General features: G+C 46.8%; 1 protein-coding gene across 1 annotated transcript in view; it reads right to left on the bottom strand.

Annotated features, from left to right (window-relative positions):
- The window catches only part of CRYL1 (crystallin lambda 1), a 109050-nt gene extending 92564 nt beyond the window's left edge, over positions 1–16486 (bottom strand). The window contains exons 1-2 of the mRNA XM_077745451.1: positions 16437–16486; positions 13691–13798 (exon numbers count right to left, since the gene is read on the bottom strand). Of these exons, the coding sequence (XP_077601577.1) occupies positions 13691–13798; positions 16437–16486 (158 nt within the window). The remainder of the gene's footprint in view (positions 1–13690; positions 13799–16436) is intronic.
- Between the last annotated feature and the right edge of the window lie 1808 nt (positions 16487–18294).

Genomic DNA, 18294 nt, shown 5'->3' with positions numbered 1-18294 from the left:
TCATTAAAAAAAAAAAAAAATCCCGTCTGCTGGGAATTACTTACAGGACTAATCGGCATAATGTATTGACCTAAAGTCTGAGAATTCAAGGTACACAATATACTGGGGAAAACAGAAAGAGTCTGCATCCACTCCCTCCCTGGTGACTGCTGCTAACACCCGCGTCCCGGCCTGTTGAGCCTGAACTTAGACTCCGGGGCCCATCTTCCTCTGTGGGAGCCCTGGTGTGCCTGGCAAGCCCACCGTCTCCCTCCAGGATGGCATTACCAGCAGGTGCGCCAGGCTGACTACACGTGGTACGTGGCCATCAATCAGCTCATCCTTGGGGGCAGTTTGAATGAAGAAGTGGGTTGGTCAAACGTAGGTGGGGCCACAGACAGGCACGCAGGGGTAGCGTCACGGCAACGATGGGCTCTAGGAAGGCGGGACCTCGGCCAGGACCTGCCGTGAAACCACACTCCCCGGAACGGCTGGACGTTACCAGAGCGGTCGTCAGACCGTCAGGAGCCCGGGTGTCCCCCGAACACGCTCTCGTTTCTGCAGCAGTGATGCAGCTGCAGTTTCGGGTACGCTTGCCTCCTCCAGGAGCCCTTCCATAAATATCCGCCGACACACAGGATCTGGATGCCTCCATCCTTATAAACTGAAAGGGCCTGACATCTGTTTTGTTCAGAACTTCGATAGAACTATTGGCTGAAGGAAATTACAACGTGTCTAGACTGCTTGGCTTTAAACTATATGATTTATATAAATTAGACCTGCAGCAACAGCTAAGCCTAGAAACCAATAACACTGGTAAACAATAACTATCCCATAGGTATAACCAGAATAAAAATGTTCGTATCTCTGAAGAGATACCAAGGAAACAAAAAATCGTTCCCTTCAAATGCACTTGCTGTCACAGAGAAACAAGTGAGAAATAAAATACGGTGCCCCTGTTCTTTTTCTACAAAGACGTTCTTTTTGTAACTTATTTTTTAAAGTAAAAAAAACAACAACAGAAAGAATCATACACATCCCCACATTCCTGAGAATTAGCCACCACCAATCCCAACATATGTGCTTCTTTTCATTTTTTTAAATCAACAAAACACTGAAGTTCTTTTGGCCACCAGCCTGACACAGCTATTTTCTATTGAACTCGGACGGAGTTTTTATGTGCCAAACCCTGAAAACATAATGATCACCCATTTCATCATTTAGAGAATTATGTTTGAGAGGCTAATGTGCTCAAAACCACCTGCTTCAGGCTTCAGGAGGCCAAAGCAAACCTCTGTCCTTTCTTCCCAATGTCCTGAGTCAGATCAGCCTCACAGAGACGGAGAGTGGCTCTTGCTGCCCAGACGAGCTGCTGTTCTGTAGAATTCCCAGGGACTGTCCCTGGGAAAAGGGAGGAAATGGAGGCAGGCGGCAGAATAGCCACACCAATGGCCTCGCGCAGATCAGACTCAGGGTGAAGAATCCCCGTAAGTGACTTGGCCTCAAGGCCCCTTCCGCCCCTGGAAAAGACCGGAGCAGGCGGGAGGGGCCTGGTCACACACTAACCCACTGGGGCTGCAAACTCTACCAGGTAAGACATGTGGATGCTTCTAATTCTGTGTCTCCCTCTCTCTCTGACCCTCCCCTGCTCACAGTGACTCTATCACCCTCTCAAAAATAAACATTTTAAAAAATTAAAAAAAAAAAAGACATGTGGAGGAACTTTTAGACATACTCAGACAATTCCTCTTGTTCTCTTCAAGTTCAAGAATTATGCCCACAAATCAAAACCAGCCATTTGGCAATGTTTTATCCCAGTTAGTCTAGTTTCAAAAATTTTCACTGAATATCTTGGAAAAACTTAACCCATAAACACCCAGAAAAGACAGGGCTCTCAGTGGGCTCTCGGCAGCCTCACACAGGCCGGAAGGTTGCAGCCTACGGTATGTAATAGTCAGGAATGCGCTTTGTTCAAAGCACTGTAGTAAGTGCCTGCAGCATACCAGTTATACCTCTAGAGGTCAGCCTCGCACTAGAAGTCAAGGCATTCCCGCCCTAACTTCAGTGAAGTTCAATTCTATTTAAAACTGGAGAAAAGGAAATGTTAACAATTATCATTGTAGGGCAAAATACGCGTGGTTTTAATTTTCTCATATTTTTGAAGTTTTATTCAAAACGAGCATTTATTAATTTAAAAAGCTAAAGACAATGGAGAAATGGGAACCCTTGACTACTACCGGTGGGACTGTATGTAACATGTGCAGCTGCTATGGAAAATGTTATGGTGGTTCCTAAAAAAATTAAAAATGGAATTATTATATGACCCAGTAATCCCCCTTCTGGGTATATATTCAGAGGAAATGAAAGCAGGGACTTAAAGAGGTATCTGTACACCCGTGTTTGTAGCAGCATTCTTTGCAATAGCCAAAAGGTAGAAGCAAGGCCAATGTCCGTTAGTGGATGAAAGAATAAACAAAATGCAGTGTATACATACAATGGAAATGGTTTTCAGCCTTTAAAAGGAAGGAAATCCTTTCACTTGCTACAATATGGATGAATCTTAAGGACATAATGCTAAGTGAAATAAACCAGTCACAAAAACACAGATATTATAGGATTCCACTTATAGGAGATGTCCAAAGTATCCCAGGGGCACCTGGGTAGCTCAGTCGGTTAAGTGACCGACTTTGGCTCGGGTCATGACCTCGCAGTTAGTGAGTTCGAGCCCCGCGTCGGGCTCTGTGATGACAGCTCAGAGCCTGGAGCCTGATTCTGATTCTGTGTCTCCCTCTCTCTCTCTCTCTCTCTGCCCCGCCCCCACTTGTACACGCACGTGCTCTCTCTCTCTCAAAAATAAACACTAAAATTTTTTGAAAAAAACAAAAACAAAAAATAAAGTATCCAAATTCACAGAAGAAAAAGTATGATACTGGCTGGGAGGAGGGAAAATGGGAAATTGTTTAATGGGTAGAGTTTCAATCTCGGGAGAGGAAAAGCTCTGGAGATCTGCTGCACATCAGTGTGAATGTACTTAACACTACTGAACTATACAACTAAAATGGTTTTTAAAAAAGTAAATTCTATGTTACTTTTTTTTTTTACCATAATTAAAAATAAAAACAAGATGTTTTCTTTTTAAGGGTGTGATTACTTTGGCATTTAAATTGTGTTTGAACTTGATTCTTCTAGAAGGTAAAAGAGGATAGAATTCATGCAAGAACTAAACTCCACATAAACTAGAACTCAGAAATAAATTGACTAAGGGGCTAACATGCTTGTAGGTTTTGTAGAATGAGTGAGAGGGTCATTTAGTGTCACTCCAGCTGGTTCGTGTAATGACCTAGGGCTTGGACTTCTCATCACACACACTGGATAACACATACATTCATCTCTGCCCCCTCCAAAAACCTCAATAAAACCAAGCTAAAGGAATGTTAAAAACTATGTGGGGCGCCTGGGTGGCTCAGTAAGTTAAGCGCCTGACTTTCGTCAGCTCAAGTCATGATCTCGTGGCTTGTGAGACGGATCCCCACATCAGGCTCTGTCCTGACAGCACAGAGCCTGCCTGGGATTGTGTCTCCCTCTCTCTGCCCCTCCCTGCTCACTCTTTCAATGTCTCTCTCTCTCAAAATAAATAAATAAACTTATATATGCGTGTGTGTACGTGCGCGTGTGCGCATACACAGGCCCACAAGGTCAAAGACATCACAAAGGTACAATGCACAAAAGATCTCATTTTGTGGGAGGTGGAAGAGATCAGGAGAGTGGAACGTAAATGGCTCCATGGGGTAGGGAAAGCTGAGGTTTAATGTGGCGAAAGGAAGGCCAACGAGAAGCAAGTCTCCCAAGAGACGGGCGAAGCTCGGAATCTGCAGACACCAGATAGGACAGATGCAGAGTAAGGAGCAAGGGCCGAAGAGCACTGAAGGTCGCAACAACCTGGGGGCTAATGACCCTCCCCCCCCCTCCCGGAACACACCGGACACGTCAGAGGCTCAGACGCCACGCTACTGAGAACAGGGAGTTAAAATAAAATATACATACTTTAGAACACCCCGCACACACACACACACACACACACACACACACACACACACGTGTGCACCTCCGGGCACTTTCCTTTGATCAGGAGCAGCAATGCTACATGGAAACTGGCAGATTCTTTTCTGGAGGAACTGAAGAGTCAAAGAAAGGAGACATGCAGATACGGAGACTCAGACATGGCTGTTTCCGGTCCTCTAACCTGGCTCTGCTCGTGGCACGGAGGCCCACGCTGGACCCCGCTAACCACACACGGGCAGATTCGGTGGAAGCTCTACAAAAATCTTGTATTAAGCTATTACAGTATGAAAGTGGGGAAAGAGATGTCTGACAGCACAGCCCATCTTCTGCAGTGGGATATTAGGTGGACCCTTAAAATCATTCCTCATGTTCTTGAAGTGGGAGAAAAAAGGATAGAATACAAAAATTTTTTATTAAAGAGTAGCCCCAGACCCTTTCTGCTCGACAGCACAGTGTTTTTAAGTCTTGAATACCTTCCACCAAAGATTAGGTCCAATTTGCCAAGGATCCACCTCTTTCCTACTTTACTGTCCCCAACCCCCTTGCACACCTGAATTTGAAAACCTCTCAGTGAAGTATGTGAGTTAAATGCACTGCAGAAAGAAACTCTCTCCATTTACCCCACAGGACAGCTAGGGCTGACTGCCCCAACTGGCCCTGACCGTCACTGTCCCCACTTCGCCCCTCCTCACCGGGGCACCCTGAGGTTCTCTTCCCCCAGGCTGGTGGTGACATTGGGACTCGGGGGTGGGGAGATACTGGGGGGAGCAGATGACCTGCGTAAGCCTCAAGTCTTGTTGATTCCACCAAAGTTTACACACGAGTTTGATCAAGCCTTGGCTCAGCTAATACATGTACTTTCATTTGTCATTGTTGGAAACCTCACGGAGGGACGACCAGACAAAGCAGAATTTATACCAATCCTGAGTCCGCCCCTAATACCACATAAGCCTTCACAGCCCTACTTTCACCGCTAATGCGTGCGTGCCCACGTGCACAGACGCATGCCAGATCCAGATAGAAGTGTGTGGCCCCAAAACGTTCAACAGTCACTTTTTTTTTTTTAAATATTTTTATTTATTTCTAGGAGAGAGAGACAGCGTGAGCAGGGGAGGGGCAGAGAGAGAGGGAGTCACAGACTGAAACAGGCTCCAGGCTCTGAGCTGGCAGTCAGCACAGAGCCCGACGCGGGGCCCAAACCCATGAACCGCGAGATCATGACCTAAGCGAAAGTCGGACGCTTAACCGACTGAGCCCCCCAGGCGCCCCCAACAGTCAGTCACTCTTATTCCTACCACCCAGAGCCTGCTGAGGTTTCCTTATTTCACACCAATGCTCTGAGTGTACAATTAGCATATATGCCTTTCACAAAGCAGATAAAGCAACACAGTTTCTGTTTGGGAAGGAAGGTGAATAACTCAAATGAAGCAATCATTTGAACAGTCCCAATGACGGCCAAGTGGCATCGCGACCTGTGAACACACAGATAAGTCGGGCTGGATGACCGGCGGAACCCGCAGACTGTGGCAACCGCAGGACCTCACATGGCTTCTGCACTGTCCCGTGCAGCTCGGTCCGGTCGACCCACTCCCTGTCCCCTTCTAGGGGGGCTTCAATCAAACCACCAAGACAGGCTCTTAGACATATGTCTCTCCATTTACTTAAGTTTTATTAACTGTCCTTCAATAAAATTTTTAAAAAATTCTCCATGAATGTATTTTACACTTTTTATATTTATACCTAGATTGCTTACATTCTTCTGTAGCAAATTTTTTCTGTTTTCAAACTATGTGTCGCCAACCTGACATATATTTTCCCCAGGCTTGGAGTTTTACCTGCAAAATCTACGTTCAAATTTCACCTGATACTAAAGCATTTACTATCAGTTCGGCTAGGCCTGCTCAGCTTCTCCTGAAATGTCACAGCATGTTAATTATTACTCCTACACTGCTGATCCGTTTCCCAGGGCGGGGGCGAGGGGATGGTAAATATTTTAGGCTTCGTGGGTCATTTGGTCTGTGTTGCAACTACCTGTAGAGTGAAAACAGACATGATAATACGTAAACAAACAGGCATGCTGTGTCCCAATAAAAGTTCACTCATGGTATGTTCCTTGAAGACAGGGAACGGACTGATAGCTCTACACTGTAGGAGAATTCCCCTAGTAGAGGCCAGCTACTAGCTGGCCCAAGACAAGAACCAGGACCCCTCAGAACCCAGAAGCAGTGGAGGACAGCAATCTAACCACAGGAGCCCGACCAAGGCTTGGTAAACTGGGAATCTACCCACCTCTTGTCACAGTCTGGGACTTGGTGATTCCGGCAGCTCGCTCCCCGTGCTGCTGCGGTCACGTGGCAGGCAGCTGGGGGCCGCTGGCCGAGGACGGCCTCCCTCACCCACCTAGCGGCTGGTGCTGGCGGTGCTGGCTGACCGCAGGGCCACATGTCCTGACGGACAGGAGGAAGGACGGCAGGAAGGTTTCCCACAGCAAGCGAGGGTGAGACCTCAACGCCCAGGGACTTCCCCGGCCGCTGCTTGCATCACATCTGCTCTCTGTCCCGCTGGCCAGCGACAGTCCGTGGCCAAACCCGGAGTCAGGCAGTGGGAGCAGCAAAGTCACACTACAAGCAGGTGTGCAGACAGGGATGGAAGCAATTCATGGCCATTGTGCGATCTATCACACTCAGCTATTCTAGCCAAAAGGTATGCAGGGAAAGTAAAAGTTCCCTTCAAACCAGAACAGATCGATCCAGAGGAATCCAGATCAAAACTGAATTCAAGATATTTAAGCAAGTGCAGAGGTTGGGGTAGCAAGTTACAAACATCCCCAGGAGCCCAGTTACTGGAAATGCCTGAGTTCAGGCACAAGGAGCTCAGGCACTCAGGACACAGGAGAACGGCGCAGCTACCTGGTTTCAGGGATCACTTCTGGGGGTTTAGTAAATCCTAATCTGTGTAGAAAGCTGATGCATTTTGGGGGGATCTGCACACCAGAACGACCATCTACAGAAGGTAAAGAGGCGGCAATACAGAAATCATAAAGAGAAAGTTTATCAAAATATAGTGATTTCAGACTGGGACTCGCATAAAACAAGGCAGCTGTTCTCTGCCTGAGAGTGGAGGCGGGGACACTGAGATATCAACATGGCTCGGGCCAGGCAGCCCCGGTCCGGTGACGGCTGGAACGGCCTGTCACTACGTGGAAATGATGCTGGATCCAAACCCTAAGAAGTCATGTCCTGATCTAGGAGTCCATATAATAACTTTTACCTGATCATTGTTTTTCTCTTAAAATAGATTCAAAGTCTCAAATTCTTACTTGAGACCTAACACGGGTCGAGCCTCAGGCATACAATGGAAACCAAAAGCACGTGGTAAAGGGGCAGCTAACAAGGTTTTCCAAGGTCAAGCCACCCTTCTATTTTAAGAGTTAAATGTGTTAAGTTTTAAGTTTCTCATTTTACCACTCTGTTAGAAAAAGATTACTCTTGGTGACATCTTTTTAATTTTTTTAATTCTCCTTGATCGCTTGGCATGGCATGCATTGTGATCATTTCTCTAATCATCTCATGCTGAACTTAAAAAAAAAAATCAGCTGCACCCATTTTAAGTTCATTTTTACAATTTCAGAATCAAGATGTACAATTTCTACCAGTTTCTGCTCATTGGAGATTAGTGTTTAATGAGCCTAACATAAATAGAACTTTCATGCAGAAAGAGTAAGATCTCGTCCACATATTCTCTACTATGAGGTTGGAAGGATGTGAATACAGGAAGTGAGGCATATTGCACGGGGGGGGGGGGTAGGTGGCAAGGAAAGACTCAAAACCGGCAAGAAGTACTTCCGGAGGGTCTAGAAAAGGCTCCCAGGACTCAGTGAAAACAATTACTGAGCTCGTGCCCCATTCTGGGGACAAGAGGTGTGTACGTGGCTTCCTTCTGTGGCCGACAAGCTCGCACGCGGATCACATACCACTGCAGTAGTGAGGGTGTAACGAGCACAATGCGTCCTCTCCGTCCCCATGAAGCTACAACCTAGGGTGACGAACAGACACCAGGGTCATAAAAGGGGGCCCAGTGGGCACAAATGATTCTGACCCATTAGTCCATTCCACGCAATCAGGAAGAGGTATTATTTATACTTCTTAACGAAAAGGGCCGAGTTGGCTCTCCTTATACCTACGCGGCATGCGTGGTCAGGGACGCTGTGCTCTTGGCTCCTGACACCCAAGGACCACAGCCCAACACCCAGTGCGGTGACGGGAGCTATGAGTCTCTGTGAATCCGCAGTGACACAGCTCATTTGCAGAAAGCAGCAGCAATAATTCTTTTCTGACTGAAGAAGAACTGAAACTCACAACTCTTCTTACTGACCAAGGCACATACGAGATTAAGGTTTGGACTCAATGCTCTTTCCGTGGTCTCTGTGCACAGGAACGGGACACCCGAAACTCTTGGGTGAGGAAGGGGAGCGGCTGGCTTGCCTTAGATGATGAGACCAGTCCTCCCTCGGAGGGCAACATGACATGAGTCAACCTGATTTCCTTGCTCCTATTTGCCGGCAGTAATTCCAGAAGAAAGAGGTAGTCGGTCACAAGATACCCCGAGATCTCCACTTCCTGCCAAAGAAGTAGAGCCCGCCCTGCACGTTTCAGGGAGCTCAGCATCCGGGCGGATGAGCTACAAAAATAAAGCTGCTGCTCGTGAGGAAAGAACCCTGTGTGCGCTTCTTAAGTCTTAGACACATAAGAATTCACATTTGCTTTTCTGTCATAAGGCTGCTAATGACAATATTTTGGTCTTTTTGTTCAAAACTCTTACAGACGGACATTTAAAAGTTCAATATAGTCAGGCGCCAATAATAGTAAGAAATATTAGCTCTTAATTAAGCAAAGCAGTAGGATAACAGGCAAGCCTTTCATCAGGCCTTAAAAATAAATATTTTCCATTTTTTTTTTTAGCTAAAAACAATAAAAACCCCACCCACAGTTTCCACATACGGCCTCTGATGCCTGAAAGGGCTGGAAAAGTGACACACTAATGATGCACCTAAAAAATGAGGCCTGAAGCACAAACTCAGAGAGAGAGAAGAAAAGACTTCTCTGTCAGGGATCTTAGAGTTTTCTCGTGGGTCCGACTGAGTGCAGCTGGCTTGACAAGATAAAAGATGAAACGATAGTGTCACCGGGACGCCTGGAGTGCCCCCACCGGTCGACGCTGCCCACCGCCCATCTGGCCCAGGGGATGAAATGCCGTCCACGTTTGGAAATGGTTGGAAACAAAACAAGAACAGTAATACTTCGTGACGTGTGAAAACCAGACGACCCCCAAAGCTCTGCGGGAACACAGCCGGCCCGCTGCTTCCCGGCCCGTCCGCGGCCGCCGTCAGCCTACCAAGAGCGGCCACTCCAGGGCCCCTGTGACCTGAAAAGCGGGAGACGTCCTGTCTGGCCCTTACGGAGAGGACGCGGCCCTGGTGTGCAGCCCGGGCGAGGCTGGCCTCATGTGTCGCTCGGTGAGGGGCTGTGCTCTCTCCTCTGACAGGCCGCTTACTGCGCTGCCACCTCTTGGTTCCAAAGCCCCAGCCACAAATAGTGCGGGCAGGAAACCAGACAGACGTCCGCGCCTGCTGCAGGGTCGGGATCACCACGCGAGAACACGAGGTCTACGTTGTCACCAACCACCACTTCCAAACGGGAGCTGGCCACGTTCCTACTCAGAAAAACCACTTACTATGGGAATAAAAGATAAAGTTAACAGAGCAGGTGTAATTTTACTTATTTAGGAATAGCATGAATTATGTAAATTTCTTTACAACAGTCCCCCCCCCCCCCCAATTATTTTTTCCTTGTCAGTAAGTCGCTTCCCACTGTTCCCGCCATCACCTCCATTAGACCAAATAGTAAGTTCTTTGTGCTGCTGTGCTCCCCATGTTGATGCTCTTTAAAAACACAGACTCGGTGGCACCGGGCTGGCTTGGTCGGTTAAGCGTCTCACTTTGGCTCAGGTCATGGTCTCATGGTTTCTGGGTTTAAGCCCCGCATCAGACTCTGTGCTGACAACTCGGAGCCTGGAGCCTGCTTTGGATTCTGTGTCTCCCTCTCTCTCTGCCCCTCCCCTGCTTGTGCTCTCTCTCTCCAAAATAATAACATTAAAATTTTTTTAAAAAAAACAGTCTGACTCAATCTGAGGAAATCCTTTTACTTCTCAGTTGGTTCTTTTAAGCTCATTCTCTTGAGAGGTGTATTTTCTTCTGCATTCTAATGGTAAAACAGGGCTTTTGAGCTATTTACACTGAGGCTTAAAATTTATTTAAAGACTTCTGAAGATTTCCACTTCAACACTAAGGTAGGTCAAAATCTTTGAAGGGCCTCTGTTTACAAACCACAGGATCCTGCATAAGAATAATCTTTATGCACGATTAAGTCAGCAAGTAGAGCAAGTAAGGAAAAATTTCAAGGTTCCCCCTTTAACCAAAAGAATTAACAATAGAGAAAGAACTCAAAGAAGATATACTGGGGCACCTGGGTGGCTCAGTCGGTTAAGCACCCAACTCTTGATCTCATCTCAGGCCATGATCTCACAGTTTGTGAGTTCGAGCCCCACAGCAGGCTCTGCACCAACAGTGTGGAGCCTGATTGGGATTCTCTCCCTCCCTCTATCTGCCCCTCCCCGCTCTCTTGCTCTCCTGCTGCTCTCACTCTCAAAATAAAAAAATAAAAAAATAAAAAAAAGATACACAAATAGCAAATAAGCATATAAAAAGATACTTCATTAGGGAATCATCAGGGAAATGGAAATTACAACCACGACAACATACCACTACACACCTTCTAGAATGGCCGACTCTGGACTGGACCGCTCATTCACTGCTGGCAGAGGGCAAACTGGCCCCGCCACTTGGGAAGACAGTTTGGCAGTGGGGCCTCCGGTGCTCCACCCCCATCTCTCTGCACCCCTTTAAGCAGTACAGCCCATCCCCCAGCTTTTGACTGCTGCTCACCCCTGCCCCAGCTTCAGAGAACCACCCCAGGATCCCGAGCAGAGAGATCTGGAAGTGCCTGAGAGTTCACATCCTCCGAGGAACCCCCTAGTCAGTGACTGATGCAGTAGTACAGAAGCTCAGCTCGCTTGCCTTACAGGGGGACAGACTTTGCACAGTATTATATGCTGGAAGGCCATGGAGCCGTCCTGGTCCTGGACTCCTCCTGAAATCATACCCTTAGGTGGCTTGTCTTCCTTCCCCTGTCCCCACCAATCCCTCACTGGCTTCTCTTTGCAGCACTCCTTTAATAAATCACAACTGCATACCAAGTATTCAAAGGTTTGAAAAATGTAACCACAAATGAGCAAACGGTGAAAAACTATTAAAAATGAACAAGCATATTTGGAAAGGAAACAGAACTTTTAAAATGAAACTTTAATTGCTGAAATAAATTCAGTAGATGGATTAAATAACAGATCAGACACAGCTGAAGCCAGAATGAGTGGACTCGAAGAAAAATCTACAGAATGTATCCAAACTGTCTTCCAAAGACACAGGGAGACAGGAAATAAAAGAAAGCCTAAAAGACGTGAAGGCTAGAATGAGCTGGTTCAACAGACACAAAAGCAAAATCCCAGGAGGAAAAACAGAGCCAGCAGTCTGCTCTCAGGGACGCGCCCACACGCTCTTGCACCTCCGCACGAGGGGACGCAGCAGGGCGCGCATGCCAGGACGTCAGCGGCGGCACTGGTTACAGCAGCCCCCAACTGGAAACAGCCTAGTGTCCATCAGAAGGACATCATACGCGAGTCACAGCAGAGTCACAGTGGATTAAGCATGTACGCACTGCTAACAAGCAATAACAACATGCATGAATCTCAAAGATATTTTTATGAAGCACAAAAACAAACTAAACCACATATTATTTAAAGATACATGATAAATGATAAAACTTTTTTAAGGCAGGGTAACGGTAAATACACCAGAAACGGTATTTGTGACTTCTGGTGGGGGAGCCAGGGGATCGGTTTCAAAAGGCATAGAGGGTGCTGACGTTCTAGATCCCAAGTCGGTAGTTTCATGAGTGCACATCTTACTAAACCATCTATTCCTTTATGTATATTAAATATTATGTTAGAAGTAACATTTGTAGAACCTCTATACAACAAATAGTACAGATGGGGGCTAAAGATGTTGAGACCCACCCCTAACGTGTCACATGAACCCAGAGTCAGGCTCTTTGATCTTCCTGTGTCTTTGGGCAGGTTCCTGACCATTCAGAGACCTAGTTTTCTCATAAAATATTGGCACTAATATCTGCCTCATGGGCTAGGAGAATTTATATGGTAAGATTACCAGACTATAAACTCCATGGCAGCTAGGACTTATCCCTCTTCCTCATCTATGTATCCCAAGTGGATAGCACATGCCTGGAACATAGTAGGTATTTATGCTAATTCCTCTTCCTTCTCATATAAGAGTAAAGAACAAAGTGTTAGGAGCATGTGTTTAGTTTTAGAGTGGTTCCTTCACTTTATTGGGTTTTGTATCTTTTTTTTTTAAGGTTTTATTTTTTAGTAATCTCTACATCCAATGTGGGGCTTGAGCTCACAACCCTGAGGTCAAAAGTCACATGCTCCACAGCCTGAGCCATCCAGGTGCCCGTTTGTTTGCTTTTCAGATTGATGTTTCCTCCTGGCATTGACTGTACATCACGACATGTAAGAAGCAACTTGACTTCTCTGGATTTTAGGCTCTTCATGCGTTACACAATTGGACTAAAGTGTACAACTTCTTCGTGTCTATAGCTTGACATCACACCATATATGTTAGTGTTTTGAAACAATAAACTGTAAAGGGAGCATAGTTTTGTCACACAAAATACAGCTTTAAGTTCATGGACATCCCCCCAAGAAGGATAACACCTGTCCAAGCGACACCATGTGCGAGACGGTCAAAACTGCGTTCCGCGATGGTCATCTCAGGCGAAGAGGTCACGAATTAGGGCCCCTTCATCTTCCAGAACATTCCAGAACATTCCATTAGTTTGGAGCTTCCATCTTTGACCTCCATCATTCTTGGCCTTTTTCCTTTGGTTCCTATTTTATTCTGCCGCCTGTGGTTACTCCCAAACTTCAGCCCCCCTCCGCGCCCCGCCCCCTCCCAGCACTGAGCACACATAAGTTCGCCTACTCTGAGGCCTTCAACTCTTCCAGTTGTCACAGTTCATGGAGTCCGGGCATCGTTAGGTCAATAGGTCAAACCAAACCTCAGGCCCTCCTGCCCCTAACATGGAAGGCCCACGCCGCTCCGGCTACCACAGGCCAAGCGCCAGCTCTGTCTGTGCAGAGGGACCACCGGGGGCCCAGTCGTCCAGCCGTGTGACGGAAGCCTCAGACGCCTGTTCGGCGCCTCCACTCCTCGTGCGTCTTCACGGTCCCAGGTCCCTTCCTCACACCTGAGCTCCTTCTGCGGCCTTACGTTCCGCCTCCACCTCTGGAGGCGCGGCCGTTACCAGCGCAGAGCACTGGAACCGCCATGGCGCACGGCGCACGGCGCGGAGGAGTAAAGCACACGTACTCACGGCCTGGAGAACATGATAAGCAAGACCCCCTGAGGGCAGAAGAGCCATCAGTCCCTCCCAGGAGGGGCCGGCTACCTTACCTGATGTTTTCCAAGGCGCTCGTTACCTGTTGCTGTTCAACGTCATAGAGTCTTACCCTGAAGCCTCCGCTGGCAAACAACATAGCCCAGCTTCGCCCAATGAGTCCGCTAACGAGAAAGAAAAGAAGAAAGGCTTCCAGTTAGCTTAGTGGAACACGTTCTCGTTCCTAACCCAGAATGAAATTTTTAAAATTATACAGCACCCTATTCTAAAATACTAAGAATAGGGGCGCCAGGGTGGCTCAGTGGGTTAAGCGTCTGACTTCAGCTCAGGTCATGATCTCACGGTTTGTGGGTTCGAGCCCCGCATGGGGCTCTGTGCTGACAGCCAACTTGGAACCTGCTTCAGATTCTGTCTCCCTCTCTCTCTGCCCCTCCCCTACTCATGTTCTGGCCCTGTCTCAAAAAGAAACTATAAAAAAAAAAATTTTAAATACTAAGAATAGGAGTGCCAGGGTGGCTCAGTGGGTTAAGTGTCTGACTTCAGCTCAAGTCATAATCTTACAGTTCATGGGTTCAAGCCCCACATCGGGCTCTGTGTGTGTTTTTAAATAAACATTAAAAATTTTTAAATAAACATAAAATACTTAAGAATAGTTACACATTTTTATAGCTGTATTTATTTAAAATGTTATCTCTCTGCATAGGAGCCCCTGAATTCTCAACTTCACCGTCGGCAATATGCCTGGCACACTGCCAGATGTCAGGCAGTTAACATTAGTTCACACACTGAAACAGAAAATTACAATAGTGCGGGGCCCCTGTGTGGCTCAGTCGCTTAAGCGTCCGACTTCGGCTCAGGTCATGATCTTGCAGTTTGTGGGTTTGACATCCTCATCGGGCTCTGTGCGGACATCTCAGAGCCAGGAACCTGTGTCAGATTCTGTGTCTCCCTCTCTCTCTGCCCCTCCCCTGCTCACCCTCTGTCTCTCTCTGTGTCACTCAAAAATAAGTAAACATTAAAAACAAATTACAATAGCGAGGTGGTAGTGTGTCGTGAGGGGAAAGGCCCTGATGTGAACCTCCATTTTACCACTGTTTTAGGCAAGTCACTTAATGTGAAGAACAGAGACATTATTTATTCGAGGAAGATGGGAAAATACTAACTGCTACCACCACCAGCATTTGAGCATATTAGGTGCCAGACGACATCCAACATTGTACATGTCTTTCCTGTGTTCATCTTTACCACAACTCCACAAGGTAGGTGCTATTATTATTTCCATTTTATATATGGGAAAACTGAGGCATGGAGGGGTTAACATTATACAGGCTATAAGTGCTGGGGCTACAAACCCAACAGCCTAACTCTTGAATCTTAACCAGTAGTATTCTGCCCACGCTGTTTCAGGCTTACCAGAAAAGGGAAAGATAAGAAAGACATGGAAAACTCACATGGAGTTGTTCAAAAGGTTAAAAAATAAATGTAAGGAGCATATCTAAAGCCTAAATCTTGGTTTCTAATATCATTCTCCAATAAAAGGAACCAGGGCTCAAATGTCCATCGATGGACAAATGGATAAAGAAGATGTGATATATACATATATACGTACACGATGGAGTATTACTCAGCAATCAAAAAGAATGAAATCTTGCCATTTGCAACTACGTGGATGGAACTAGAGGGCATCATGCTGAGCGAAATTAGTCAGAGAAAGACAAATACCACATGACTTCGCTCATATGAGGACTTTAAGACACAGAACAGATGAACATAAGGGAAGGGAAGCAAAAAGAATACAAAAACAGGGAGGGGAACAAAACATAACAGACTCCTAAATATGAAAAACAAATAGAGGGTTGCTGGAGGGGTTGTGGGGGGGGGAATGGGCTCCATGGGTGAGGGGCATTAAGGAATCTACTCCTGAAATCACTGTTGCACTCTATGCTAAGTAACTTGGATGTAAATTTTTTTTTTAAACATACTGGTTTATTTTTTTTTTAATGTTTTATTTATTTCTAGGAGAGAGACAGACAGACAGACAGACAGTGTGAGCAGGGGAGGGTCAGAGAGAGAGGAAGACACAGACTCTGAAACAGCCTCCAGGCTCTGAGCTGGCAGTCAGCACAGAGCCCGACGCAGGGCTCGAACCCACGAACCGCGAGATCATGACCTAAGCGAAAGTCAGACGCTGAACCGACTAAGCCACCCAGGCACCCCAACTTGGATGTAAATTTTTAAAAAATAAATTAAAAAAAAAAAAGGAACCAGGGCCCCTTGGGGAAATGGCTGATTCTAGGACTTAGCCAGGAGACACACAAGATGAGCCTGTGTAACTGGCAGTGCCAGGAAGTATGCAAATGCTAATAAAATATAAACATATTAAAAAAATGATAAAAGCCTATCTTGATGGAACATGTCAAAGGAAGGCCAGAGCCCAGGGAAGGAGCTCTAGGGGCCAAAGCTGGGATAAGCGGAGCGAAAATGCAAAGTAACACTGGACTAACACACAAAGTATAAACTAAGGATCCATGAGTCCACACTGATATCAATAAATGTTTGAATAAACAGGAGATGAGCCCAATCTCCCTCGCAGAAGAAGTGCCCAATAATTTATGTAGTAACAGAACTCCCCTAAAACTCGCCACCCCTGAAGCGTCGGCTGTGCGGTGACTTCCTTCAAAAGAGCACAGTGACGAGAAGGGAAAGTTTAGAGTGACTTTACAGCGGGGAAACTGGCGAATGCTCCACGCCAGACGAGTCAAGATCAACATCAACAATGATAAAGAACCTTACAGGACGCACCCCAGATACAGGACGAGAAGGGCATCGTGGTCCTTCTCCCAAACACCCATCATCGCCTGGCCAAGTGTGAGAAAAGCATCACACAAATCCCAGCGTAGGAAGGGACTCCAAGCCAGCCGACTGGCACCGCTCCTCACTGTCACAGTGACTGATAACCAAGAAAACCTGGGGAACTCACAGTCGAGAGGAGCCAAAAGAGAAACGACAAGTAAATATAACTTGGTGTCCTGAGTGGGATCCTGTACATTAAGTAAAACCTAAGGAAATCTGAATAAAGTATGGATATTTTAAACAAGAACGTATCAATGTTAGTTCAGTAATTATAATAAATGTACCGCACTAATATAAAATGTTAACAATGGGGAAACTGAGGGAGGGAGTTTATAGGAACTTCCTGTCCTATCTTCACAATTTTTCTCTAAATCTAAAAAACTAAAGCCAATTTTTTTTAGCACAAGGAATATTTAGAACAGCAATCCCACCCCTAGGTATGCACACAACAGAAAAGAACCAGATATCAAAAAAAACCACTTTGGACATAAATGTTTATATGAGCATTCCTCATAGCGGCTAAATGGGAATGACACAGAAGTCCAATAACTACTGACTTGGCAAATAAAAAGGGCGTCCGGCACAGCAGAGCCACCGGCCCTAAGAAGGAGCGAAGCACTGACACACGCCACGCGGAACCTCACAAAAATGCTCGCTGACAGACGCCAGTCAGAAAGACCCACGTGATGCTACTTCTAGGAACTGGCAAATCTACAGACACAAAGTAGGCCTGTGGCTGCCCGGGGATGGGGGTGAGGAGCAGGGTGACAGCCGGGGGGGCGGGGTTTCCTCTGGGATGATGACGACAGTCTAAAATTGACTGGAGTGACAGCTGTACGAGCCTGTAAATACGCTCAAAGGGTGAACCGTGTGCCAGATGAACTACATCTCAACAAAACTGCCATTAAAACCTGAGGGCCGCCTGGGTGGCTCCGGCCGCTGCGAGCCCAGCTCCGGCTCAGGCCACGGTCTCACGGCTGCCAAGTTGCTGTCAGTGCGGATCCCGCATCAGATCCTCTGTTCCTCTTGCTCTCAGCCCCTCCCCCACTCACATTCGCTTGCTCTCTCTCAAAAACAGAAGAAACATTAAAGAAAAATGAATGTGGGGTGCCTGGGTGGCTTAGTCGGTTAAGCGTCCGACTTCAGCTCAGGCCATGATCTCACGGTGTGTGGGTTCGAGCCCCGCGTTGGGCTCTGTGCTGACAGCTCAGAGCCTGGAGCCTGTTTCAGAGTCTGCGTCTCCCTCTCTCTCTGCCCCTCCCCTGCTCATACTGTCTCCCTCTCTCTCAGAAATAAATGAAAACATTAAAAAAATTTTTTAATACATAAACATTTAAAAAAAGAACGTATGTGAAAATGTTTTGAAAACCAACTCTTGCCACACAGATGTAAAGCAATAATCCTTAGCAAGCTCTAAATCCGGGTGAGTGGGAGGGCAAAGAGGAAATGCTACCACGTCTGGTGGAATGTAGGTGGTTACCCAGAAGCACAATCAGAGTTCTTCCCTCTTGCCCGCTGCAGGGGTCCTAGCTAGCGGTGAGAGGAAGGAAAACATGCCTCCTCACCACACACCTATGGCTCCGATTATCAAGGGATTTCTCCAGAGGAGGTGACCTGCAGGAAGGTCGTTCATAATAGGCAACACAACCCACTTACACCTGTCTTCAATTCCAAATCCCAGGGCGCTTTCACTACATTCCAAGCTGACCGATCCAAAAGGGGCTACCAGTCCCCCCCCCCCTCCGGGGACCTGGGGGCCATCAGATCCAGTCTGGTAAGGCTCCACAGGGACGGGGCCAGCGAGAAA

The sequence above is a fragment of the Crocuta crocuta genome, unplaced genomic scaffold (assembly GCF_008692635.1).
Source record: "Crocuta crocuta isolate KB4526 unplaced genomic scaffold, BGI_CrCroc_1.0 scaffold258, whole genome shotgun sequence".
NCBI lineage: Eukaryota > Metazoa > Chordata > Mammalia > Carnivora > Hyaenidae > Crocuta > Crocuta crocuta.
Note: the sequence above shows the minus strand (reverse complement) of the source record. Positions and strands in the feature narration are given on the sequence as shown.